Genomic DNA, 27,682 nt, shown 5'->3' with positions numbered 1-27,682 from the left:
GACTCTGTGCATTTTTTCTTTTCTTTACATAAAACATTTTGGTTATGTCAAAAAAATTCTGCAGTGAAAACAAATATTTTAAATGTATCCAAAAGAGGAATAAAAATTGAATTCATTAAAGGTAGTTTTGTTTGGTTGAAAAAGAAACAAAATGCGAAAATTTTTAAAAAGGAAAAAAACAACCCCTTAATTTACAAAAAAAATGAAGAAAAAAATGTCTTTTGTGATTGTAAAATATATTTTTCTAAAAATAAATCAGCAACACCAATTGTCTTTTGTTGTGGTGAATAATCCAAACAATAATCATTTTTATACAAATTGTCAAAAAGCTTTCTTTGAATTTCCGATAGAAATACAACAAAAGCATTTCCAAATATTGTACTTGCTTTAATGTTTTTCAAATAGAATGAAATATCTCTTCTCTCTTTGTTTTGGATTTTAAAGAATTGCATTGCACAAAAATATTCAATATAATTAAAAATTATCATAAAAACCATAAATACCAATATAACAGTAAAATCTTTTTTAAATAATTCCATAGAGCACAATTATTTCTATATTGCAGCAGTTTTTTTGTGTTTGTTTTAATTCAAATGCAGTGCTTGTTTTAAATTCTCCTCTGCAAATAGCTTCCACGCACCATTAAATTAAAAAATTAAAAATGTCATTAAACGCGGTGTTCTTTTGCAATCAAAAATACATTTGTCGAAAAAAAATAATCTTTGGCAATATCAGAACATTAATAACACGGAACATAATATTTTCTCCACTGTGCAAAATGGCTGCGCTTTCCTTTTTTTAACTTCTCATCTCAGGCAAAAAAAAAAAAAAAATGTTTTGACAAAAACACATTTGTGTTCGGTACCTCAAAGAGGACTCTGAGTCTTTTCCCCTCCTCGATACAATACGGTGTGAATTATAGAAATATCACCTTCTCCGTCGGCTTCTCCAGCACTTCCTTGGGGAAAGGGGGTGGGACTGGGGGCGGAGTCTCCACACCAATCCGGGAGTGCATAAACGACTGGGATATTTTCACGCTGCCGGGATACCCGGATGACTCTTCTACATAAAGACACATTGCAAAAGGAAATTAAAGTTCAGCTGGGGTCAAGAACCATATTAAGGGAGGACGTGTAAGGGTCATCCATTTACAAATACAAACGGTCCCCTACTTAAGAACATTCGAGTTACAAACAACGCTACATACGAACATTTTTGTAGTAACATATGTAGTATTCTTTCCAGTTGTACATATCTATCGAGCATATATTTTATTAAATGCTTACTTTCCAGTACAAACCAATACAGGTTACTTATACAAGTTTCTTATATAAACCCGAAACATACTTATATCAGCCTTAAACATACATTACATACAAAATATAGCACTGAAGCAACTTACGAACAAATTCACCTTACGAACGAATGTTCGGAACGGATCGCGTTCGTAAGTTGGGGAGCGCCTGTACTGCACTGACAGAAAGTTTAGCATGATATAAATTTAAGACGTTAGTGAGTTGAATGTTGTGAAAACAGCCCCCAAAATTATTTTTGTACTTGATGTGTGTTGGTTTGCTGTTTTGTGCCATTTTTGAATGTGAATTTTAGGCAAAAAAACAACAAAAAAGGCCTGAGTGGATCACAGCATCTGTGTATTTTTTTTAGGATATTCATTTGACCATGAGAATATATAAACATTGTTCTGTACACTGATATAATTACAAACAGGGATATATATATGTACATATTTTGTGTATTTAAAATCAAATCTGTTCAGGAAATGAACAACTCAGCTGCAGAAAAAATATCCTGTGACTGTAAAGTATCCTTGAAAGTTTTGAAATGAAATGTATTATCATTATTATTATTATTATTATTATTATTACAATCATCTTTAGTACTCAGTGGCACCCCTAGTGGCGCTAATAAAAAAAAACTGCAGGCCCCTTCATCATCGATCTTGTATTATTCGTACCTGAATGAGAGAAGGCCCTCAGACTCCCTCCTTCCTTCCCCGTCACCCTGATGGGCACAACCTGGCTCACGTCGATGGAGGCTGCAAGCACAGAGATGTCAAACATGTACAGTGGCTAGCTAGACAGATGACTAAATAGGCAGTGGATACAGTGATTGACAGTTGAGGTACATCATGCAGAGAGAAAGAGAGACGATGTATCAGGTACAATACACTAAATATGCTAGCTAGATCCGACGATGATGATGATGATGAAGATGACCTGCGCTGTGGGCCCTCTGGTGCGCCGCCTTGAGACGGAATCCCCGGTCCTTGCCCTTGGAGATGGTGGCCAGCTTGGTAGGGATCTGCTGCACCACGCCGGCCACCTTGTGCACCTGGTTGGTGGTGCTGACCAGGTGCACGGGCAGTTCGGGTTTGGCCGCCGCAGGGACGCTCATGCTCTCCTTGCGCGGCGGCACTTTGGGCGGCGTTTCCTTGTTGTTGTCGCGGGCGATGGCCAGGAGGACGTGCGGACGCGGGCTTACGCTGGTCGGGCTGTTGGCGAGGCTGCTCCTGAATGACTTGTAGCTCGAGAGGTTGATGTACTGTGGAGGAAACATTTAATTAGAGAGAGAGAGAGAGAGGGGGGGGGGGGGGGTGGAAAGTGGGAGAGTGAGAGAGCGAGATGGAGAGAGATGGAAGGAGAGAGGAGAAAGTGAGATAGAGAGAGAGATAGAGGAAGAGAGAGGGAGAAAGCAAGAGAGTGAAAGAGAGAGAGTGGGAGCGAGCAAGAGTGTGAGCAAGAGATAGCGAGTGCAAGGGAGAGAGAGAGATAGAAAAGGAGAGAGGGAGAGAGAGAGTGCAAGTGGGAGGAAGAGCAAGTGGGAGAGAGAGAGAGTAAGAGTGTGAGTGAGCAAGATTGAGAGATAGATGGAAAGTGGGAGAGGGAGAGCGATGGCGAGAGAGAGAAAGACAGAGATAGAGGAAGAGAGAGGGAGAAAGCAAGAGAGTGAGAGTGGGAGCGAGCAACAGTGCGAGGAAGAGATAGCGAGTGCAAGGGAGAGAGAGAAAAAGGGAGAGAGAGAAAGAGGGGGAGAGAAAGAGTGAGAGAGAGAGAGAGAGAGAGAGAGAGAGAGAGAAAGAGTGGGAGCGAGCAAGAGTGAGAGCAAGAGAGAGCGAATGCAAGGGAGAGAGAGAAAGGGAGAGACTGAGCGAGAGAGCGAAAGAGCAAGAGGGAGAGAGAGAGAGAAATGAGTGAGAGAGAGAATGTGAGGGAGTTTGAGAGAGAAGAGAGAGAGAGTGAGAGCGAATGCGAGAGAGCGCAAGAGATTTTCGAGGCGTCTGTCCACGAGATGGCAGAAAATGTAAATGAACGTGTCTGTTGTCGGTGTCCCGTGAGAGTTTTCCACCAAAATATTCATATTTGCTTTGTTCGGTAAAGCTTGGCCCTGGCCAGTCAAACCAAACGACACTTGAAGACACGTCCCGGATGCCGACCGGACAAGCTGCCGCGCCATTTTGTACTCACCGAGTCGTCATAGTTGGCGTTTCCGGCATTCACGGCCTCGGCGTACTTCTTCAACTTGTCCTCCAGGCGTTCTTTCTCCTGATTCAGGCTTTCCTTTTCCCTCTCCACGGCTTTGGTGGTCTCCCGCAGGCGTTCCAGACCCTGCTGGTAGTTCTCCCACTGCCTGTCGTACTCCTCCTTCTCCTCGCCGAGCTTAACTTCTCGCCGGACGCACTCGTCCTCCCGCAGCCTCAGCTGGGCCTCCACGGCCTCCACGTAGACGCTGTGGCGTTCCCGTTCCTTCTCCCAGCGTTGCTGCGCCTCGCGGTGCTGCGCCTGCAGCTTGTGCAGGTTGGCCAGGTCCTCTTTGTGCTTCTCCATGTTGCGCTGCTTCTCCTGTTCCAGCAAAGCGCTGCTGGAGGGCCGCGGGTGTCTTTGAGCGTGAGAACGCAGGACGTGCTGGACCTCGATCTGACTGTCCTGCTGGGCCACCACAGCCTGGGAGGACGAGGGTTGAATTTGCATTGGGGAGGAGGGGTCGGCAGGGTGGGTTAAAGGACAACCGACACAAGTTTCTTATTTCCAAACTGACATCAGAAAAACATTTCATAGCATCTCAAATACCCAAAACACACAGGTTGATATTTTTAGTCAAATGCAAAACACAAATAAAAATGTTTTAAAGTTGCCCAAAACTACCACAAAATGAGCTCAAAACTGGGCTGTCAGAAAGTCCCCCCCCCTTGTTCGTGATGTCACTCTTTGTCACACACTGCCTTGCTCCAGAATCAAAACAACGGCATCAAAGAATTCAGATTCGGAGAAGATGTTTTGTTGTTACTCATCCAGTTATGAATATGATTCAAATAGTTCTGAAGAGGAAAGCATAAATGTTTGCAATCGATTAAAGAAGTCCTTCCGTATCAATTCGAGCCGTCAGACTCCAATGTAGCGCCCAGAAAATGCACAAGATGGTGCACAAGCTACATTGGAAATGGGCTGATTTGTCCGCTGTGAATTTGTGTAAACTTACACCTTCTTTATGTGTGTTACCGCAATTGGCTCCGACACACAATGATTCACCATCGCGTTATTTATGTAGTTTTCCTTTTAATTTCGCGATCAACAGTGTTTTCAGACCAAACAAAGTAGCCAAAATGCATTGTGTGTCACTTTCTCGGTCCAAATGTGGCATCACTTCAGGCATTGTCATCAACTCGAAAACAAGACTTCCTGAATATTCAGCACGAATCTTAAAACGTAAAATATAGCTGTATGTGGTGGAATCTTTGTATAATGCACTCAGTAGAAGTCATTTGAAGTGATTTTAACAAATTATGGACGCAACTTGTCCGAAGGTGTCGGTTGTCCTTTCAGGGCGAGGGCAGTTTACAACTTACTTGCAAGGCATACAGCCTCTGGGCGAGCAGAATGACACGTTCACACACCTGCGGGGGGAATGAGAGTCATGTGAGCTACGATGGGGATTTTGAAATTCCAAGTAAGCCAACTTTCGAGTTTTTCCAGAGTTCACCTTGTTTTCTTTTTGCCCCAAGTTGCGAGACCAAGTGACAGCAAGAAAATGAAGTTGTCACACCAGTGGGCAGTTCCATTACAAATACGTAACGTATTTTATAAGGCGCACCCCCAATGAATGGTGTATTTTCAAACTTTTTCCACATATAAAACGTACCAGACTACAAGGCACAACTTCAATGAAGGACATGCATGTTTAAAGATGTTTCCATATATAAGGCGCACCAGTTTATAAAGCGCTACAGTAGAGGCTGGGGGTATGTTATGCCTGCATTAGACAGTGCTGCACTAAAGAGATTGTCAACAAAATAGTCAGATTTTGCCACAATTTTGAGAGTGGATTAGCCTTTATTAGTTTTGCAGTGGAGAAATTTACATTTCACTGCAGCAAAGTCATAAAAGGAAAGGAAGAAGTAGAAAAACAAAATACGGGAGCTGCTACAAAGCCAGCCATTCTCACGGCGCCATCTTGAAGTCAAAACAACAACAAAAAAACTAAATAACAAATAATGTGAGACAACACAAAAGACAGACATTCAATCTTTAGCACTTTCTGCACCCTCTTTGTGACTTGAATCAGTTCTAGATGAAAGGGGAGAGGATCAAAGCGTCCTTTTCACCAGTGAATCAGGGGCGGCATGGTGAAATGTGCACGTCTGCTACAAGCTAAACGAAGCTGTAGCATCCATTGATGCAAAGAGATTGCATCACATCTCCTGTCCCATGTAAATCCACTTCAATTCCAAGCCGCGACAATTCCACAAGGGACAATTTGAAATTTTGGCTCAAACTGAATCATGGAATTTGATTGGCTTTCGCGGGCCAAATAAAATGATGCTACATGTTTCTCTACTGCGAGACTAATAAATGCGAAACCAATCTTACACCCAAAAAAAAAAAAACCAAAAAAAAAACATGCGCACAAATGAAACTAGCGTACGGGCAGAACGTTTCGGTAGTTAGAACCCTTGTAGCAATGGATATTCATTCCAAAGCCAAGAAATTAAGCCAAGGTCCAATGTAAAGCCTTTTAAATTGTATTTATTTATTTATATATTTCTGAGAATGACCCCCCCTTTTTATTTTTTACTCAATAAATTATAACCTAGCATAGCAGTACGTCTGTCCACCACCCCTGTCCATTAAGGATATATATAGAGCGCCTGAGTTACTAGCACAACTTTAGTTCGCTGACGAAGCGTCTCGGACGAGGAGTGAAATGTCCGTCACCTTCAAAGAGGTACTAATGACGGCTGAAGAAACCTTTTCACTGCTAGCATAGCAGTATGAAATCAAATTCAGCATTTGACATTTTGCAGGCTTTTTAATCATGTTCGCGTCATTCTTTATAGAAAGATTTAAACTGACGAGCAACATAAATGTGTACAGTGCAGGAAAAAAAGAATAATATTGTTTGACCAATTCAAAAGTTTATAAATGTCAAAATCTTGAATATTAAAGCAAGACTGAGTTTTTCTTTCATTGTATATATTTACGAAATTTGTACAGACTCAATTGGAGCAGATTGGGTGAATATTCATAAAACACCCTTCAGCTCTACGATTCTCACCTCGGCTTGGAAGTCGCTAGGGGCCGAAGCCCAAATATGCGTCCATTCGTTGCTGGTGGCCTTCCGATGAGAGAAAAAAAAGGTTTTGGGTCATATACAGATCAGTATGTGGGGGTAAGGTTTGCGGTTTTGTCACTCACAGGCTGCTCATGGCTCTCGGAGAAGTGCGCCGTCTCTTGGAATGGAGCGTCGTCGGCCGTAATGCTGAGCCCGTCAACCACATCCCCGTCGGAAGACGTGTGATCTAACGAGTTTTTCCAGAGTTCACCTTGTTTTCTTTTTGCCCCAAGTTGCGAGACCAAGTGACAACAAGAAAATGAAGTTGTCACACCAGTGGGCAGTTCCTTTACAAATACGTAACGTATTTTATAAGGCGCACCCCCAATGAATGGTGTATTTTCAAACTTTTTCCACATATAAAACGTACCAGACTACAAGGCACACCTTCAATGAAGGACATGCATGTTTAAAGATGTTTCCATATATAAGGCGCACCAGTTTATAAAGCGCTACAGTAGAGGCTGGGGGTATGTTATGCCTGCATTAGACAGTGCTGCACTAAAGAGAATGTCAACAAAATAGTAAGATTTTGCCACAATTTTGAGAGTGGATTAGCCTTTATTAGTTTCGCAGTGGAGAAATTTACATTTCACTGCAGCAAAGTCATAAAAGGAAAGGAAGAAGTAGAAAAACAAAATACGGGAGCTGCTACAAAGGCAGCCATTCTCACGGCGCCATCTTGAAGTCAAAACAACAACTAAATAACAAATAATGTGAGACAACACAAAAGACAGACATTCAATCTTTAGCACTTTCTGCACCCTCTTTGTGACTTGAATCAGTTCTAGATGAAAGGGGAGAGGATCAAAGCGTCCTTTTCACCAGTGAATCAGGGGCGGCATGGTGAAATGTGCACGTCTGCTACAAGCTAAACGAAGCTGTAGCATCCATTGATGCAAAGAGATTGCGTCACATCTCCTGTCCCACGTAAATCCACTTCAATTCCAAGCCGCGACAATTCCACAAGGGACAATTTGAAATTTTGGCTCAAACTGAATCATGGAATTTGATTGGCTTTCGCGGGCCAAATAAAATGATGCTACATGTTTCTCTACTGCGAGACTAATAAATGTGAAACCAATCTTACACCCAAAAAAAAAAAAAAAAAAAAAAAAAAAAAAAAAAAACATGCGCACAAATGAAACTAGCGTACGGGCAGAACGTTTCGGTAGTTAGAACCCTTGTAGCAATGGATATTCATTCCAAAGCCAAGAAATTAAGCCAAGGTCCAATGTAAAGCCTTTTAAATTGTATTTATTTATTTATATATTTCTGAGAATGACCCCCCCTTTTTATTTTTTACTCAATAAATTATAACCTAGCATAGCAGTACGTCTGTCCACCACCTCTGTCCATTAAGGATATATATAGAGCGCCTGAGTTACTAGCACAACTTTAGTTCGCTGACGAAGCGTCTCGGACGAGGAGTGAAATGTCCGTCACCTTCAAAGAGGTACTAATGACGGCTGAAGAAACCTTTTCACTGCTAGCATAGCAGTATGAAATCAAATTCAGCATTTGACATTTTGCAGGCTTTTTAATCATGTTCGCGTCATTCTTTATAGAAAGATTTAAACTGACGAGCAACATAAATGTGTTCAGTGCAGGGAAAAAAAGAATAATATTGTTTGACCAATTCAAAAGTTTATAAATGTCAAAATATTGAATATTAAAGCAAGACTGAGTTTTTCTTTCATTGCATATATTTACGAAATTTGTACAGAATCAATTGGAGCAGATTGGGTGAATATTCATGTAAAACACCCTTCAGCTCTACGATTCTCACCTCGGCTTGGAAGTCGCTAGGGGCCGAAGCCCAAATATGCGTCCATTCGTTGCTGGTGGCCTTCCGATGAGAGAAAAAAAAGGTTTTGGGTCATATACAGATCAGTATGTGGGGGTAAGGTTTGCGGTTTTGTCACTCACAGGCTGCTCATGGCTCTCGGAGAAGTGCGCCGTCTCTTGGAATGGAGCGTCGTCGGCCTTAATGCTGAGCCCGTCAACCACATCCCCGTCGGAAGACGTGTGATCTAAAACGACGAAGAACACCTTATCCAATGGGATTCATCCCAGCGGTTACATGAGGGGGTTTTATCGTTCCAATTTTGCAGCTTACTCTTAAGAGCGTTTGCAGACGGGTTAGCATCGACCGGCTCTGAGGCCTCGACCCTCCTGTGCGACCTCCATTTTAACACATAATCACCCCCCTGGATGTTAGTGGGGTCCTTTGCTGTGCGGAACAGGAGATTTTGAAGGCTTTCCACTGCAGGAAGAAGAACAAGAAACTTAAAAAGGGAACTCCATGAGCCCAAAAGACATTTGGAATTGGCACCGACCTTCACGGATGGCTCCTTCGAGCAGTGTCTCCCCCTGCTGAAGATCAGTGGGATCTCCTCGTAGCAGAAGCCCTTTCGTGGGGCTCTCTTGGCCGGTCATGTCCTGATACATGGTGCTGAATATCTGCAGCTTCTCCGACAGACACAGTTTGATGTGCTCGTCCCTCGCCTTCAAACGTTCTACCCATTAAAATAAATAAATAAAAATAATTATAAATAAATTAATTAGTTAATTAAAGAATAAATAGAGACATAAATACACCAATCAATAAATACATAAAATAAAAATCATCATCATCATCATAATAACAATAAGTAAAATAAAACAAAATAAAATACAATGAAATAAAATAAAACAAAATACAATAAAAATCCTCATCATAACAATAAAATAAAAACAAAAATAAAAAGCATGATTGGATTGGATTGGATATGCCTTTATTAGTCTCACAGTGGAGAAATTTACATTTCACAGCTGCAAAGTGATGAAAGGAATGAAAGTAGAAAAACGAAATACATGAGCTGCTGGAAAGGCAGCCACTCTCGCGGCGCCGTCTTGAAGTCAAAAGAACAAAAAAAAAAAACTAAATAACAAATAATATGACAGCATAGAGACAATATGACAAAACAAAGTGAGACTAATAAAGGCAAATCCAATCCAATCCAATGACACAGAGAGACATTCATTCTTCAGGACTTGCTGTACCCTCTTTGTGATGACATGAAACAGAAATTGAGTAGTATGCATTGGAAACAAACAAAATTATAATACATTTCATTTATAAGCGCCTTTCAAAAATAATAATGACAATGATAAAATAAAAATAAAAAGCATGATTAAAGAGGGTTGATTGGAAACACAAAATAACAATAATTTTAAAAAAAATCATAATGATATGAATTGGAAACACACAATAATAAAAACAGTAATAATAATAATAATAATAATAATAATAATAATGATTAAATGTTATTGTAAACCCCCAAAGTGTCTGGACTCTCACCTTGATATTCTTGCAATCTGCTCATCAGCTCTTGGAAGTGTTTGTCCTCCGCCGAGTAACTGGACCGCAACCATTTGTTCATGTCTTAGCCAGCACCGCCACAAAGAATAAAAATCAGAACAACAAAAAGTGTCCTCACCGGTTTATAGCGTCCCGTATGTGCCCCATCCATGCGATCCGCTCCTCCCTGGAGACGGTGTGTAGCTCGTACATCTCGTACACCTCCTGCGGCGTGGCGGTGCACGCGCAGATGAGGAACATGGCCTTGTCCTCATGGGCCACCTCCCTCAAGATCAGATTTTGAAGGCTGATCACTGGCGGTTTATTATCCTGCGTGATAACATAGCGGGGCAGGGGAAACCTGTTTGTGTATACGTATATATTTGAAAATTAAATGAATGCAAATTTTTCCCCTCCCAAGGGTCACTCACTACAGCAGCGAAAACAAACTTCTGATCTTTCTCTTGCAAGAGCAGGAGCATGTCTGACAGCAGCACAGCATGGATGTCTGATGAAAATACAATCAAAGATGATTCCACTTAAATCGGGGTAGGATAAAATGAGCTTTTGGTAGCGTCAGGAAACCTTTGACATGATGTAACGACATTCAAATATGTTGCAAGACTGGTTGGATCAAAGCGCTGTGACGCGTGAGCCTTGTCGAACTTAAGAGGCCGCGTTGAGTGGCTTGAATTAATAATAATAAATGATAATAATAATAATAATCCCTGCTTCATGAATTAGCACGGAATAGTCCTCTGCTCCCCCCAACCTGAGATCAGGGACCTATCATAGCAGATGTCTGGACAGTAGGGATATATATACAGTAAAGTCTCGTTATATCGATATTCAAGGGAGTCCGAAAAAATATCGATATAACCGGGACTATCGATATATCCGACCCTGTTTGCATGTAATTTTCTCCGTGCGTGCATAGAAATAGTATCGATATAACCGGGACTATCGATATATCCGATATCGATATAACGAGACTTTACTGTATATAGGGCCGAAACTACCAGTAAGACTTTAGTTTGCTGACGAAGTTCCTTGGATAAGAAGCGAAACGTCCGACACCTTCAAAGAAGACGGCTGAAGAAACCTTTTCATCGATGGACCACTCTTGTACGACTAAGAGCTTACACAGACTAAAAATAATAATACTACTAATAATAATAATAATGCTACTGCTACTAATAATAATAATTATAACAACACATTTCATTTAAAAGCACCTTTCAAAACTGTCAAGGACACTTTACAGTCAGAAGATAAACTTTTTATGCAGATGAGCAGCGGCAGCCAGACACGCTAGTGTTCACTCTAACATCGAGAAAATTTTGCATTTTTAAAAATATGATTTTAATTATTTACATGTGGTTTCAGCACCTGTTTGAGATCTTAGTGAATTGGGCAAAATGAAACAAACTAACCGAAAAATGTGGAAGAATAAATTCAGAATTTGTCTTGATAGCGTTAGCCCAAACTCGCTAGTAAGTTAGCAAGCCTTAGGTCAACCTATGCATCTCATAATATCAGAAAACGTAGCATTTTTAGCTAGCTTTCTATCTATTTGAGTTAGTCCGGGTTGAGTGAATGCTGGCGTGTGTGGCTGCCGCTGGTCACCCAAACTCTATAAATGCAGTGGACTCTATATATACAGTTTAGAGTCATTCTTTGCAGAGGATAAATAATGTATGCTTTTCATATGTCTAGCTAGCTATCTAGCTAGCTGGCTGGCTACCTTGCTAACTATCTATTTGCTGTCTATTTGATATCTATTATCTAGCTATCTATTAGCTGTCTAGCTAGCTGACTATTAGCTATCTATTAGCCAGCTTGTTAGCTTTCTATCTATGGGTTATTCTGGGTTGAGTGAACGCTGGCACGTGCGGCTGCCGCTGCTTGAGAGTTTTGAAAGGCGCTTATAAATGAAATGTATTATTATTAGTATCAACTAAACATATCCCAACTCCAGAGGCATATCATTGTGTGATAATGAGCTGTCTGCCCACAAACTTTAGCAATAATAAGAATAAGATGTTGTGAGGGAACCTTTCTGTCTGCCAGATGATTTCCAGGTGAGCGGTCCTTCGTGCAGCAGCGTCCGCTCTCCCTGGAACAGTTCCTCCCGACGGATGAGCTGGCCGTCTTTCATCCGGCCGAGCGACTTGGGCTCCAGTCGCATGCAGATCTCACGGAGGCGGGAGGCCTTCTCGTACTCCCTGACGTTGTCGTTTACTCGGGAGATGGTGTCCCTGATGGCCGCCAAGGCCTGGAGCAGAGACTCGTGCTCGTCTGTGTCGACTGAAAGGCGCACCAGGGTTTTGTTTTATGTTTTTTTTTAGGGCATATAATGCACACGTAACTCTTAAATAAGCGAATGACTCCAATCATTTACCTTCTGTGTTCTGTACCAGTCTCTCCACCAAGACGGGGTACTTTGTGATACGCTGGGTCACCAGGAGGAAACACTCGGGGATGCTCAACCTTCTCACCAGCACCAGCTGACCAATTTTCTGGTGGCAGACTCACGGACATTAACTCATTTACTGCCAGACAATGTGCAAAAGTGTATTCACTCCAGCGCCAGGGTTGTCATTTTTACTCAAATTGCAGGACCCACAGAATATTGAGTTTTAGGACGACATAAACATTCAATTCAGTGTAAGAAACCTTAGACTCTGTACTTCCATCAGAAAAGAAGTTAAGTCCTAAATTCCTATGGGTCTGAAGTTATCTGAGCTTGAAATGCGGGCAGCTGTACAATATACAATACATACATTTACAGTAGAGTCTCGTTAGATCGATATCGGTTATATTGATAGTACTGCTTATTACGATACTATTTTCATTTCCTGTCAAATTTCTAGTCTTTTTATATATAATTAGTTCCGTTTAGTATGATACATGGTTATGACGATAATCCGGTTACTACGGTGCCCTTTTTCATCTCCCGCCGGCTATTTTGCTCTGTTTATATCGATACAAAAGCAGTTTAAGCTGCATCGATATTTCCTTAGGGATTTCTATACAGTACCACCATTATCGAAATCTGTATCGGTCACACCGTTGGTCACGTGACCAGCTTCCGCGTCTCGCACAGTGTAGCAGCAATAGCATCTTCGACACCAATTTCAACCATGAGGAAACGTCACAATTGTGAACTCGGAACGAAATACAGGTACAAGGCAATAATGGCTGTCGAGGAGAATCCAACAAGGAGCAAATCCTCCATTGCAAAAGAGTTTGACGTGCCGCAAAATGCTGTACTTTATCAACGTGGCTGAAGAGTAAAGAGTAAAGTAAAGAAGAGTAAAAAACTTCGGACCTGCATCAAAAAGGATGAGAAAGGCACCACAGTACTGTTGTTCAACATCAATTTCAACCATGGGGAAACGTAAGAATTGTGATATCGGAACAACGTACAAGGCAATCGTGGCTGTGGAGGGCAATCCAACAACCAAATCCTTCATCGCGAAAGAGTTCGACGTGCCGCAGAATATTGTACTTCATCAACGTAAGTAATGTAAACGTTGCAGTTTTTGTTTTCCATACATGTATTTAATTGTGTTGTATTCAGGTATCTTTATCGCTTGCAATAATCACTGTTTTTCATATGTTTACATGCTGCCGTTCGTGGTTTCTCTCGTGTGTACAATGTCAACAATGTCGAGTGCTACTCAGAGTCACGATTGCAAGAGTGCATTATAAAAATAATAAATGACGTTTTTATTTCATGCATAAGTTTGTTTTTCACTTCACTATAGTCCAAAAGCATGCTAGATACGCAATCCACGAACTCAAGGAGCAAATTACATGCCATATCAAAGATTCCCCATTTACTGTATTGCCCCCTTTTAACGCAGTTCGGCGCAGGATCGGATATATCGATAGTCCGGCTATATCGATATCTTTTCCGACTCCCGAGAATATCGATATAATGAGACTTTACTGTATATAGTGCTTTGTTACAGCTAGAAGCTGTAACAAAGCGCTAACATGGAAAAAAGGCAAATGCTGCCCCTTGTGAAAAAGAAAAAAACCTTGCCAGAGGCCATTGCCGGATCAGCACCCCTTGCAAGAAAAAACAAACAAATTCGGGAATGGCGCTCCACGTTACGCTTTTCAATTCCCGAATACATTCTGGAATGGCAGTAAATGACTTATATTTAAAAAAACAATCCAGGGAGTCTGGAAAGTCACTAAACGCAGTACGCCTTCACTAAAATAGCTCGTCACCTGCAATTAAACCATAGCGAAATGTAGCCCAGTCAGGCTAGCAAAGCGCGAGCAGAGGCCGTATTATGTAAATTAGCTGCATAAGCCATCAAAGTTCAGTTATTTTCCATCATCTTCAGCCGTAAACCGATCCGTCTGGTGGCTTTTGGATACGTCAGAAAACTAACGCTGCTGGCATCTCCGGTTTCCGCCCCGCAAGAGTCACTTACCTTCATAAGGCTTTGAATCTTCTTGTTGCTCTGCAGCTGCTCTTTGTAAAAGCTGACAGCTTCTGTGTGATGGCTGCAGAAAATACTGTACCACTCCTTCATTTTTTCACCCACCAGGCCAGAAAACTACCCCCCAGAAAAAAGAAATTAGCCATACATATGTACATTTGCTTTGTATTGTATATTTATTCCCATAAATAAATAAATAAATAAATAAATACAAATAAAATTATCTCTAAAGAAACAGAGATACTCCTGAGGAAAATGTTGTCGTTCTACCTGTGCGATCAGAATGTCTCCCAGCTCGGTGATCTGGTAGCCGTTGGGACTGCCCTCCTGTTGACTCTGGCTTTGGCGTACTTTGAGGCAGTCGAGGAAGTGCTGGTGCAAAGTGAGCAGGGCGTCCACACCGGGGAACAGGGTGCCCACTTTGTCGTCGTCCAGCAGCAGGGATTGGCGCAACTCGTGCATGTAGATGTGTCGGAGGATCTTCAACGTACGCACATGGCGCATCTCGGTATGGATCAATTCTGGAGAGGAAAAAAAAATGCAACACAGAATAAAGTAAGACGAGGTCAGTTTTTGCCGCGGGCTACATTGTAGTTACGGTTTTATCTCAGGGGCCGTTATAAAATGTGCGAAGCCATGAGAATATTTAATCCTCCTCCACATATTACATATAGAGCGCACAACAACTTAATGAAGAAATAGTTTAGTTCAAATTTGAAGTAAAAAAATAATGACCTGTTGTAGTTTACATGGGACAATTTTAAATTTTAGTTTGAACTTTAGCATGGAATTTCACAAGTTTGATTTGATTTCGTGGGCGGAATAAAATGATGTGACAGGCCAGATTTGGTGCTTGAGTATTCATAATTGTCACACCCCAACAAAATAATTACAATAAAATATATAAAAAAATAAATGTTTTTTTTTAAATAAATGTCTATGTATTAAAATATTTTTGAAATGTACATGTTGAAATGGTACCGTATAGTTTACCATGCGCTTTATGTATCGAAAACTTTTTAAAATACAGTAAAGTCTCGTTATATCGATATTCAAGGGAGTCCGAAAAAATATCGATATAACCGGGACTATCGATATATCCGACCCTGTTTGCATGTAATTTTCTCTGTGCGTGCATAGAAATAGTATCGATATAACCGGGACTATCGATATATCCGATATCGATATAACGAGACTTTACTGTATGTCATTCATTGAAGGTGCCCCTTATAATGTGGTGCACCTTATGTATGGAAAATCTTATTTTCCTTTTGGGTTTTCCCTTCAAGTTGTCGCCACAGCGAATCAGTCTCCTCCATTTTCAGATGTTTGATTCACGTTTGTTTTGGCCAAGCTTTTACGTCGGATGCCCTTCCTGACACAACCCTGGGTATTTATCCGGGCTTGGGACCGGCACATGAAGACTTATGTCCCTTTGTGGCAACAGAACAAGCAACTTGATGAACTTAATAAAGATGGAGATATTAAGTAAACGGCTCCGAAACATAAAATGGTCATCGGCACGGCAACATTCAAAAAAGCAAAACTATACTCACCATTTGATGACAATGCTTATGTATGGAAAATGTATGTCAAATATGTCATTTGTTGACGGTGCACCTTATATTCCAGAAAATACGGTATTTTTAAATTTCAAATTTTACTTCAATTCACAGCATCATTCCCTTCCTATTAAAAAAAATGACTAACAAAAAAAACTAACAAAACGGTTAAGGCAGAATGAAAAATGAATAATCATTCTATTCATTTTCACACTGTTACTGAACTTTTCTTTAAGTTTTCAATTTTTCTTCTTCCGATTTATAAGGCGCACCCAAAATTCCTTGATTTTCTTCAAAAAATGAAAGCTACAATGAAAATAAGGACATAATATCCCAAAATTTGCTGTGTTTTTGTAAAACGTCAACAATAAAATTACATGGCTCTTGAGGCGGGCATAGCCAAGGTCCAAGAGCACAATAACTGGTACAGTAAAGTCTCGTTATATCGATATTCAAGGGAGTCCGAAAAAATATCGATATAACCGGGACTATCGATATATCCGACCCTGTTTGCATGTAATTTTCTCCGTGCGTGCATAGAAATAGTATCGATATAACCGGGACTATCGATATATCCGATATCGATATAACGAGACTTTACTGTATATTTAGCTAATTTAGACCTTGGAGAATGGAAATAATATCAGTTTCCATATGTTTGAAGAAAAAGGTCAATTTTGAAGAGGTCTAATGCAGGCGCACCTTATATATGAAGTAATATTGAGCCACAACAGATGTCGCAACTATTCAATTTCACCCTATTGAAGAAGTCGTGCGTAACCCCAGCCTCTAGCGGAGGTGGTGTGCCTTATATTTGGAAAACTTATATATTTATATATTCTATTTGGAAAACTTTTTTCATTCATTGAAGGTGCGCCTTATAGCGGTGTCTGAAACTCATGACAAAAGGTTAGTGGACACCAGGGCAGACAACTCTCTGACAAGTTGCCTGCCCCATTTTTCACAACTTGAAACACAATAAGACGACTAATCGTAAAAAAAAAAACATTGTTGCAAAGTATAAAGGATTTTTTTAATAAAGGAAGTAACTACCACTTGCTTAATTTATCATAATATCCCTTGCTGATGATTTTGCTCCAGTTGGTCGTTTGTCCGTTCACTGTTCATCATGTTGCACAATGCAATGTTTGCGTTGCGTCGTCTGTTACAAGCCACGTGGATTTTTCTTTCCACAATGCTTTCAATGTGCGTTCAATTTCTAAGCGCCTTTCAAAACTCTCAAGTAAGAAATGTAAATTTCTCCACTGCGAGACTAATAAAGGCAAATCCAATCCAATCCAAATCCAATTACACTTTACAGTCAAGAGATAATATACGTTTACGTTTTGTAGCGTCATTTTGTTAGCTTCTTTTGAATCTTACTTCTGGGGCTGAGGTTCTGTGCGTCGACTTTGGAAAATGATATGCAAATGCACGACCTTATAACGCTCGGGAATGACGGAAGCACGAAGCAGGCTTCTGATTGGCTGCCGTGCCGATTATGCAAATTGCCAAACAAACCGAAATTCAGACATTTCCAAACCGAATGAAGATTTCAAAATTTGAATGATTTATTCTGATTTCGAAATCTTCATTCAAACGTTTGCTTTATTAAATAAATCAAACGTTTGATTTGAAAAAAAAAAAGTATTTCATTTTTTTTTCCTTCTTGAAGAAGTTGTCGGCCACCCAGGCTGAGACGTTTTGTAAGTTGTACGCCCGACGGAAAAGTTGGACGCCCCGGGCGTCCGGGCAGACAATAATATAAACACTGCTTATAGTCCGGTGCGCCTTATATGCGGAAAAAAAATTGAAAATACATTATTCATTGGGGGTGCGCCTTATACTCTGGTGCGCCTTATACACCGGAAAATACAGTAATTTCAGAACACACAAAGGGAAGCATCTAGCGCCATATGGACCGAAATAGCATGCCGTTTCGGGCATTCACCATAACACGGTACGTCGACAACGGTGAGCTTTCTAATCATAGACCGTTTGAGATTCTAGTTAGTGAAAAACATTTCACACTGTGTAATTATTATAATTACAAGTAGTCGCCCTTATATAATTAACAATCATTGTAAGTGAAAAGATAAGAATCACCGTGGCTACCGCTTGTGAAATAGCACATCCGTTACAATGTGTAACTCGGGCGCAATTGATCGCGCTCAGGTGTTGGGATGTTGGGCGTACCGTAGATGACATCCTGTCTTTTGATGGCCCCCCGGTCCAGACCTCTCAGGTAATCCGGGTCGGCTGCCGCGCTCCAGGACTCAGCTTCCAGGCTCTGACTGTCGGACTCTAACCCGCCTCGCAGCAAAGAATAATGGCCATCTGAGGGACACATTATATTCGCTAGGTAGGGGACAATCTAGAAAATGACTCTGCAAATAATAAACATGAAAAAAATACAAATACAAAAATAAAATAGTTATGCCATCTTTCACTCATTCACTGCCATTCCCAAATTTATTTGGGAATTGAAAAGCATGATGTGGAGCGCCAGTCCCAAATTTGGTCGGGTTTTGGTTTTTCTTGCGGGGGTTGCCGATAAAGCGCTGGTTAGACCTCTGGTAATGTTTTTTCCTTTCACGTGAGGGCAGTATTTGCCTTTAGTCCATGATAGTGCTTTGCTACAGCTTCCACTGTTGTTCAAACATGATATGATTTTATGCATGATATCATTGTATTTTGTATCGCTGCCCCCATTTAAAGCTCAGATAACTCCAGACGCCTATAACTTGGGAATTAACTTTTTTCTTATGGAAGATGGGAGTCTAAGATTTCTTACACTGCATTGAATGTTTATACAGTCCTAAAACTCAAGATTCTGTGGGTCCTGCAATTTGAGTGAAAATGACAAAAACCCTGGCACTGGAGTGGACACATTTTTGCACATCGTCTTGCAGTGAATGAGTTCATTAAAAACTTTTACAACTATTTTAGAAAAAGTCACCTGAAAATAAATCTGAATTATTTTTGCATGTTTTTGAAGGAAATCATTTTCTTTGTATTTTTGTATTAAAATACTAAAGTCAAATAAATAAAGTCCAAAAAAACAGGAAAAAAATTAGGGGGGTGGTAAGAATAGAAAAGCATAACCCCAAATTTAGTATTAAATTTAAATGTTATTTTATGTAACTTTTAGTGAATGAGTTAAAAGGAAAATGAAAAATTAAGTAATTGAAATTAGTGATGACATACAATAAAAACTATAATTAAATGGTGAAGCATCTCTATGTTCGTGTTCAAATAAAATGATCTAAAAGAGTTAATGAAATGAACAAAATGATTTTTTAAATGTTCCGGGAAAAAACCCCACTCCAAATAAATTAAAAGCTAATAAACTCATCTTCTGATTTTTTTTAAATAAAGGAAATGAAATTCATCATGAATAAATGAAATAATATAAATGAGTACAAAATAGAGAAACTCAAAAGAATGAAGCCATGAATACATATAAAATTTAAATTACAAAAGTAGTCATCCTTCGCGCATGACAAGTCATTTTTTTTTTCTTGTCAAAAGACACCATCGTGTGTGAAAAAAAAAACGATCTTGAGGAGCTGACCTTCCAGATTAATGGACTCAGCCAGGGAAATGGCATCCTCGACCATAAGCCTCCCCCGCAGGGCATCCAGCTCATCCATCCGTGCTGGGCCGGATCTAGTTTTTAGGGGGTGAAAAATGGTTGGAGTGAAAACATTGCTCAAATCAAAAAGGGCGGATCAAGCTCATTTTGAAAAAGGCAGCTAACATATACCCTAGCTTAGTACTTTCCCCAAACTTATTTTTTCTTCAGTGCTTTGCGCGGGATGTGAATTGAGGCTCAAGTATGAGGCGAAACCAGTTGATCAGAGTTGCCGTTACCGGCGCACCTGAAGCTTGTCGTCGCGTCTTTATGTGGGGACGAACCGGGTTGAGCTTTGCCTTGGGTTGGCGTCACTGTCATTCCGGGACCCGGGGGGAAACCAGCGATGCCATCGGGAACACTGACAAAATGAAACCAACGTGGAATACAGTAAAAAGTGCTCGTGTGAATGCGAACTTCCTGGAAAAAGATGATCAAAAATGGCAAAATTGAGATTAAAACTTAGGGATGGACTCGCTTTTGTTGACGGTGGTTTCGGCACTCATGGCTGTGTGTTTAGTTGTTTGGCAAGGAAACTATATATTCACTGTTACACAATGCAATCCGTACACTTTACATTATGGCAGTGACATTTCCTCAGGGTTGCTAAGCAACGCGCTTCCAAACGGTCTCAGAGGTTAACGAAAGTTATCTCGAGGGAGTCGGCCATCTGCCTGGAGCGCTCGCTTGAAACCAAAATGAGACCAATGATTTAGACTTGCGAGAGAGCATGTTGCCACGGGAGCTGCCTGCAAAAGACAGACAAGAGCAGAGCGCGTTGGATCGAAATAAAATGCCGGCGACGACGGCGGAGGTTGCAATATCAACGACAGCTGCCAAGAGCTCAGGTCCGACCAGCTCCCTGACAAACATTGGAAGCGCACTGTGGGAAATGCCGTCACAGCCCAGATGTGACGGCAGCATTTATCCACTCATACTTGACGAGGGTGCGGCATACCCGGCATGTCTAAATATTTTCATCACGAGCGCACGGCTGCCGTTTGAAAAACAAGACACCTGCCGGCATCCACTTGACATACCGTCGATGTCGTCGCGCTATTTAGAGCCCTTGGAAAAAGAAAAAATCAACAGCAACTCACAAGCAGACACACCTCAAACACGCTGTTGTTAATCAAACACACTTTTGATTTATGCATAGTGTGACTTATGACTATGGTAACTTCTTTTTATTTTAATTTGGGGACGAGGGCGTGGATGGAACCTGTAAAACTTCAAGAAAGAGATCAAGGCAGCATTGAGACATTGGAGTGGCGACTGCAATGGAGTCATTTGTTGGTTACAAGTGGAGCAGCCACTCTCAGACGAAAATAAAATATCCATGTTTCTTTTGCACTTTTCACAAAAGTCACAGGTGCGCTAGAACTCATAGATCTCATATAGCATTTTAAAAAAATATAAATGAAAAGAGGGAAGTCGTCCATCAATAAAATACAATCATGAATTAGCATAACAGTGTAACAATAATATAAACTTATTCCTCATTGAAATGAATTAAAATACATTTTGTGTCTTTGTGGTGTCACATTTTGTTATTTTGTTTTTTTGTTTTGACTTCAAGATAGCGGCGCAACAGTGGCTGCCTTTACAGCTGTTCCTGTATTTTGTTTTTCTACTTCTTCCTTTTGTTTCCTCATCCTTTCATAACTTTGCTGCTGTGAAATGTAAATGTCTCCACTGCGAGACTCATAAAGGCTAATAATAATACCTTTTAATTCCAAGCTCATTTAAAAACTCTCAAGGACAATTTATAGCAGTCAACGACCATCAAAAAGAGATAGAGATATATAAATGGGGCCGATACGACCAGTCAGACTTTAGTTCGCTGACGAAGCCTCTTGGATAGGAGGCGAAACGTCCGAAACCTTCACTTTTGTACAGATGACGGCTGAAGAAACCTTCTCATCGATGGACCACTCCTGTACGACTGAGAGCTTACACAGACGGACCATCAAAAAGGTAAATAACACTTTATTTTACAGCACAGTTTATTTCTTTAATTACAGTCCTCATGGAATGTGCCTCTTTCCAAACAGCAATTCCCTTTGACCTCCAACGCCATTCCATCAAGCCATCAATGACCATCACAAATGTAAATAACGTGACTTTATGATACAATGCAGTGTATTTCTTTCATTACAATACAATAGCACATTTATTATACATATAATAAGGTATGTTGTGTGTAGTTTTAAGGCTTATTTAGTTTAAAAGTATATTTTATTAACCCGGGAACGGATTATTCCCATTTTAATGGTTTCCTATGGGGGAAAAAAATACACACTTTTCGCTTTACACACTCCGTCTGGGAACCAATTATGTTCGTAAGTTGAGGTCTCACTGTACTTTAAAATTAAATTACAAAATGTAAAATTAATGCAAAAATACAAGAGCCACAATCAAATGAAATCCAATTCTATATCAGCAAATATGGACATCCGGTCCCCGACCCCACTTTCCCCAATGCTGATATGTTTTTCAGCGCAGGCCACACCTCAAAGGACCGAAAGCAAAGCCATGTGAAATACAGGTCACTTCCCCACATCACAACACAAGGAACTAGATCAGCGAGTCTGCCAGGTGGCTCGCTGCACAGCGCACACGGCAAACAGCACGACTCAACATACAGTACACAGCGGCCTCGTGTAGCACAACACAACTCAGAGAGAGCCGTTTCTGGATTCTACTTGTTGATTAATACACGCTCATGGATGTACAGTTCTTAATCATGAACTTGTCAATAGCGGCAACAGTTGTAACTTTTTGTATGTTCTTCCTGTGCCTGCGTGGGATTTTTCGGGGTACTCCATTTTCCTCATATAGTCCAAAAACATGCATGGCAGGTTAACAGGACACTTTAAATGGTCCCAATGAGACACCCTATTAATTTTTCACCCAAAAAAAATGCTCATATGTGTTTTTCACAATATACAGTTTTAGGACTACATAAATATTCAATGCAGCGTAAGAAACCTTAGACTCTCTTCCTTCATCAGAAAAAAAAATCCTAAATTATATGGGTCTGCAGCTATATGAGCTTGAAATGAGGGTGGCTATCCAAAATACAATGCAATACATACATATTGGTTTATATAGCACTTAACAGCGTCTCATATAACATTTTTGTATTATTCAAATATTTGTTTCATTTTGGTGTCTTTTTCCAACATGTTGCGTTTTCCTCTGTTTCTCTTATTTTCTAAATGACTAGTATTGTTTAAAATATATATTTTGGTATAATATTCCCTTATTGTATTTGTACACATTTCAAACATTCCGGAATATTTTTTTAAAACAAAATATTTAATAAATTTGATTTAAAAGTTGCTGAAGTAGTTTATCTTTTCACAATTTTGTGTATTTTACTCACATATTTTTAAATATTTATAGATTTACTGCTGTGAAATGTAAATGTCTCCACTGCGAGACTCATAAAGGCTAATAATAATACCCTTTAATTCCAAGCACATTTAAAAACTCTCAAGGACAATTTATAGCAGTGGTCTCAAATTCGCGGCCCGCGGGCCAACTGCGGCCCCCAAAAGAATATTTTGCAGCCCGCCTTAATATGAAAGATTAATGTTAGTGCGGCCCGCATGATTGATACGAATGTAACTTGTGTGTGAAGCTGAACAAGTAGGCAAGAGAAGCAATGTTTAGGACAGTTCATGTTCAATATTTTATTTATGTTAAGAAAGCTAAAGGGTAAAGAACTGTTAATACAGACATTTGAAACTTTATTAAATTAGTTTAAATTAAATTAGTTTTCCTGTGGTTTTCTCAGTCGTCTGTATCTGCCTCATGATCATTATAATTATTTTATTTATTCCTGGGTAATTTATTTTTTATTCATTTTTTCATTTAATTCCTTTTTGTGTGTTAAAAATAAAGATTTTGAGAACGTTGGAATGTTTTATCGATGCTTTTCTTGTGGAAATCATGATGCGGCCCAGCCTCACCCAGACTCTGCCTTCAGCGGCCCCCGGGTAAATTGAGTTTGAGACCCCTGCTTTATAGTCACATGATATATCCAATCCAATCCAATTTTGATAAAAGTCTTCTTCTTTTCCTTTCGGCTTTTCCCTTTGAGGGGTCGCCACAAAGTGAGGGCATGAAAAATTTGAAATAGATGGAAATATACAAAAAAAGACATGCCTGAAAGAAAATAAATTAAGAAATGAAACAATGAAATATACCAGGAATTAGATACAGTGAGACCTCAACTTACGAACACCTTATCTTACGAACGTCAAATTTATGAAAATTAAACCTTATAATACACACTATTTTCATGATACACACCCGACCACGGCTGGTGGAGTAATCTTCGGCGGAAGAACACCAAAGCACACGACCTTCGGATCTGGCGGAGTGATCTTCGGCGGAAACACACGACCAAACGGCGCTCCAGCCGGCGCTACTTTCCACACCCCCTCTCATTGAATGCACACGTTGATCGCCTCCTTGGAGCTTTTTGCTGATAATTTTACGATGATGGGACCGAAGAAAAAACCACCACAGGCTCGTGTTCAGCCCAAGAAGACACAAAATAAAATCACCGTCGCTGAGAAGAAGGAGATAATTGAAAAAACACGAACGAGGTGTGTGTGATTCAGTGGCCGAGCACGGCTATGCTAAGTCAACCATTGCTACCATTCTCCGGAACAGAGAAGCCATCAAAGGTGCATCAGTTGCAAAAGGTGTTTCCGTGCGCTCAAAGCGACAGTCTCGGGCAATCGAAGTTGAAAAACTTCTGTTAATTTGGAATAACAAAAAGCAGCTATCCGGTGACAGCGCGAGTAAAGCTATTTTATGCGAGAAAGAATGGCTAATTCACACCGATATCGCCATGCACCAACTTGGAAGTTCGGCGCTTATTGAGGATTTGAAAGCCAGCAACGGATCGTTTGAGAACATCTGAGGGCGAGGAGGAGATGGCTGCAGCATCAAGTGAGCTCATAAAGGCAATGTTGGCATAGTGGAATGATGTGCAGGCTTTTACCGAACAGTTTCATCCAGAAAAAGACTGTGGCTATGACAATCATCAACATGATGAATGATAATGTCTCAGCTTCATAAGACCTTACAAGTCAGAAAGCGACAGGTGTCAATTAAGAGGTTTTTAAATCAGCAAAAATGATGAGGAGTCTCCAAAGGAGCAAAGAAGAGAAGCCACACCAGAGGTTAAGTTACCAACAGTCCTTGTGGAAGGTGACTCTCCTTCCATAAGCCATCAACGACCATCAAAAAGGTAAATAACACTTTATTTTACAGCACCGTTTATTTCTTTAATTACAGTCCTCATGTAATGTGCCTCTTTCCAAACAGCAATTCCCTTTGACCTCCAACGCCATTCCATCAAGCCATCAATGACCATCACAAATGTAAATAACGTGACTTTATGATACAATGCAGTGTATTTCTTTCATTACAATACAATAGAACATTTATTATACATATAATAAGGTATGTTGTGTGTAGTTTTAAGGCTTATTTAGTTTAAAAGTATATTTTATTAACCTGGGAACGGATTATTCCAATTTTAATGGTTTCCTATGGGGAAAAAAATACACACTTTTCGCCTTACACACTCCTTCTGGGAACCAATTACATTCGTAAGTTGAGGTCTCACTGTACTTCAAAATTAAATTACAAAATTTAAAATTAATGCAAAAATACAAGAGCCACAATCAAATGAAATCCAATTATATAAAATGACACAAATGTGTCATAAAAACAGATTCAATTGTAACGTAAAGCCATCTTCAAAATAAAATTATCAGCAAATATGGACATCCGGTCCCCGACCCCACTTTCCCCAATGCTGATATGTTTTTCAGCGCAGGCCACACCTCAAAGGACCGAAAGCGAAGCCATGTGAAATACAGGTCACTTCCCCACATCACAACACAAGGAACTAGATCAGCGAGTCTGCCAGGTGGCTCGCTGCACAGCGCACACGGCAAACAGCACGACTCAACATACAGTACACAGCGGCCTCGTGTAGCACAACACAACTCAGAGAGAGCCGTTTCTGGATTCTACTTGTTGATTAATACACGCTCATGGATGTACAGTTCTTAATCATGAACTTGTCAATAGCGGCAACAGTTGTAACTTTTTGTATGTTCTTCCTGTGCCTGCGTGGGATTTTTCGGGGTACTCCATTTTCCTCATATAGTCCAAAAACATGCATGGCAGGTTAACAGGACACTTTAAATGGTCCCAATGAGACACCCTATTAATTTTTCACCCCAAAAAAAATGCTCATATGCGTTTTTCACAATATACAGTTTTAGGACTACATAAATATTCAATGCAGCGTAAGAAACCTTAGACTCTCTTCCTTCATCAGAAAAAAAATCCTAAATTATATGGGTCTGCAGCTATATGAGCTTGAAATGAGGGTGGCTATCCAAAATACATTGCAATACATACATATTGGTTTATATAGCACTTAACAGCGTCTCATATAACATTTTTGTATTATTCAAATATTTGTTTCATTTTGGTGTCTTTTTCCAACATGTTGCGTTTTCCTCTATGTTTCTCTTATTTTCTAAATGACTAGTATTGTTTAAAATACAGTAAAGTCTCGTTATATCGATATCGGATATATCGATAGTCCCGGTTATATCGATACTATTTCTATGCACGCACGGAGAAAATTACATGCAAACAGGGTCGGATATATCGATAGTCCCGGTTATATCGATATTTTTTCGGACTCCCTTGAATATCGATATAACGAGACTTTACTGTATATATTTTGGTATAATATTCCCTTATTGTTTTTGTACACATTTCAAACATTCCGGAATATTTTTTTAAAACAAAATATTTAATAAATTTGATTAGTAGTTTATCTTTTCACAATTTTGGGTTTTTACTCACATATTTTTAAATATTTATAGATTTACTGCGACGATGTATTGCCAATCGCCGAAAATCTATCGTCGAACGACCTACTTTTTCGTGTCGCTTTCACTTTCGCAGTATCAATCCGCGCGCAACATGATGACAAATGAAACTGCAACAAACTACAAGAAACAAACAAAATAAACGTGTGTTCAGTTACCACGGCTTCGTCTCGATTTTAAAACATTTTACTATACACATACAATAATTTGAAAGATAATATAAAAAGTCATCAGTTTGTCGGTTTAAATCATCAGTTTCGGGCGAGGAGGCAAACAGGTGTCAAGTCAGACTGAGGTCGGCAGGTGACTTGGCTGGCTACCTGCATGCTACTGTGTTAAATTGTTAGCTATTAAAAGCCACGCTTAAAAAAGTGCATTATTTACCAAACAATTTAAAATGATATTCATCTCATTTGTAAGTAATATCACGTTTTCAAGCAGGTGGGGTTGGCGTCGTCTTTTCAAAAATTATTGGGAAACCTCCCCGGAAAAGGAACAAAATGTCGGGCGCACGTGAAACGTTGCAGTGGTCGAATATCTTACCTCGGAGGAGACGGGAAAGAGAAGGTTTTATATTGTTAATTTCCAGACAGACGACAGGTCGCCGTTTCCTCAACTTGAACGATGAGAGCAGCGGGGAACGCTGATATGCCGACTCCCGAGTAACAGGTTGTCAGCTCGAAGGAGGCGGTCAAGAAGAAGGTTCAGCCTCCTGTGGTAGAACCGACAGAACTACTTCCGTTCAAAGGGCAGAAACTAAAAACCGTCTAATATTTTAAGATTACATTTAAATATGTTCAGTGTTTTTGGTGTAGTTTAGGGATATTTTCTGTACATTTTCTACTCGGACAATTTTACATATTTTTGTATGTGTGTACATACACCCAATGCACTGTATGTGAAAAGGAGATACTTGTTTTGGTACCAGATTTGAACCCCATCCTTTCTGTAGTTTACATGGTCGCCCGGGGCCCGCGTGGGTTTTCTCCGGATCCTCCGGTTTTCTCCCACATTCCAAAAAACATACATGGCAAGCTGATTGAACACTCTAAATTGACCCTTGAGTGTGAACGCTGATGGTTATTCGTCTCTGTGTGTCCTGCAACAGGGTCAGGGTG

General features: G+C 40.1%; 1 protein-coding gene across 1 annotated transcript; it reads right to left on the bottom strand.

The window, feature by feature from the left end:
* Positions 1 to 321: 321 nt before the first annotated feature.
* Positions 322 to 27,254, bottom strand: LOC148891418 (rho guanine nucleotide exchange factor 18-like). Its single transcript, XM_089008873.1, has 20 exons — positions 27,108 to 27,254; positions 19,874 to 19,987; positions 19,567 to 19,661; positions 18,189 to 18,329; positions 14,701 to 14,951; positions 14,422 to 14,547; positions 12,372 to 12,489; positions 12,026 to 12,277; positions 10,402 to 10,478; positions 10,110 to 10,300; positions 9,971 to 10,029; positions 8,967 to 9,146; positions 8,747 to 8,893; positions 8,557 to 8,660; positions 8,417 to 8,476; positions 4,865 to 4,912; positions 3,486 to 3,962; positions 2,238 to 2,562; positions 1,976 to 2,056; positions 322 to 1,062 (listed from the first exon to the last, which is right to left on the bottom strand). Exons 2-20 carry the CDS (start codon positions 19,945 to 19,947, stop codon positions 917 to 919), a joined length of 2,952 nt encoding a protein of 983 aa, XP_088864999.1. The 5' UTR covers positions 19,948 to 19,987; positions 27,108 to 27,254; the 3' UTR covers positions 322 to 916.
* Positions 27,255 to 27,682: the final 428 nt, after the last annotated feature.

Source organism: Hippocampus bargibanti, linkage group LG11, assembly GCF_051943395.1.
Source record: "Hippocampus bargibanti isolate YZ-2025 linkage group LG11, ASM5194339v1, whole genome shotgun sequence".
Classification (NCBI taxonomy): domain Eukaryota; kingdom Metazoa; phylum Chordata; class Actinopteri; order Syngnathiformes; family Syngnathidae; genus Hippocampus; species Hippocampus bargibanti.
The sequence above is the reverse complement of the archived record's forward strand: the minus strand, read 5'-3'. Positions and strand labels throughout refer to the sequence as shown.

Bases quoted from the DNA above. Each gene is read 5' to 3' on its own strand.
- LOC148891418 (XM_089008873.1), bottom strand. From the start codon at position 19,947: ATGACAGTGACGCCAACCCAAGGCAAAGCTCAACCCGGTTCGTCCCCA. The intron at 3,963-4,864 runs GTAAGTTGTAAA...TCGTCCTCCCAG, and splicing joins AGAGGCTGTATGCCTTGCAA to GCTGTGGTGGCCCAGCAGGA. The intron at 2,057-2,237 runs GTCATCTTCATC...CTGTGCTTGCAG, and splicing joins CCAGAGGGCCCACAGCGCAG to CCTCCATCGACGTGAGCCAG.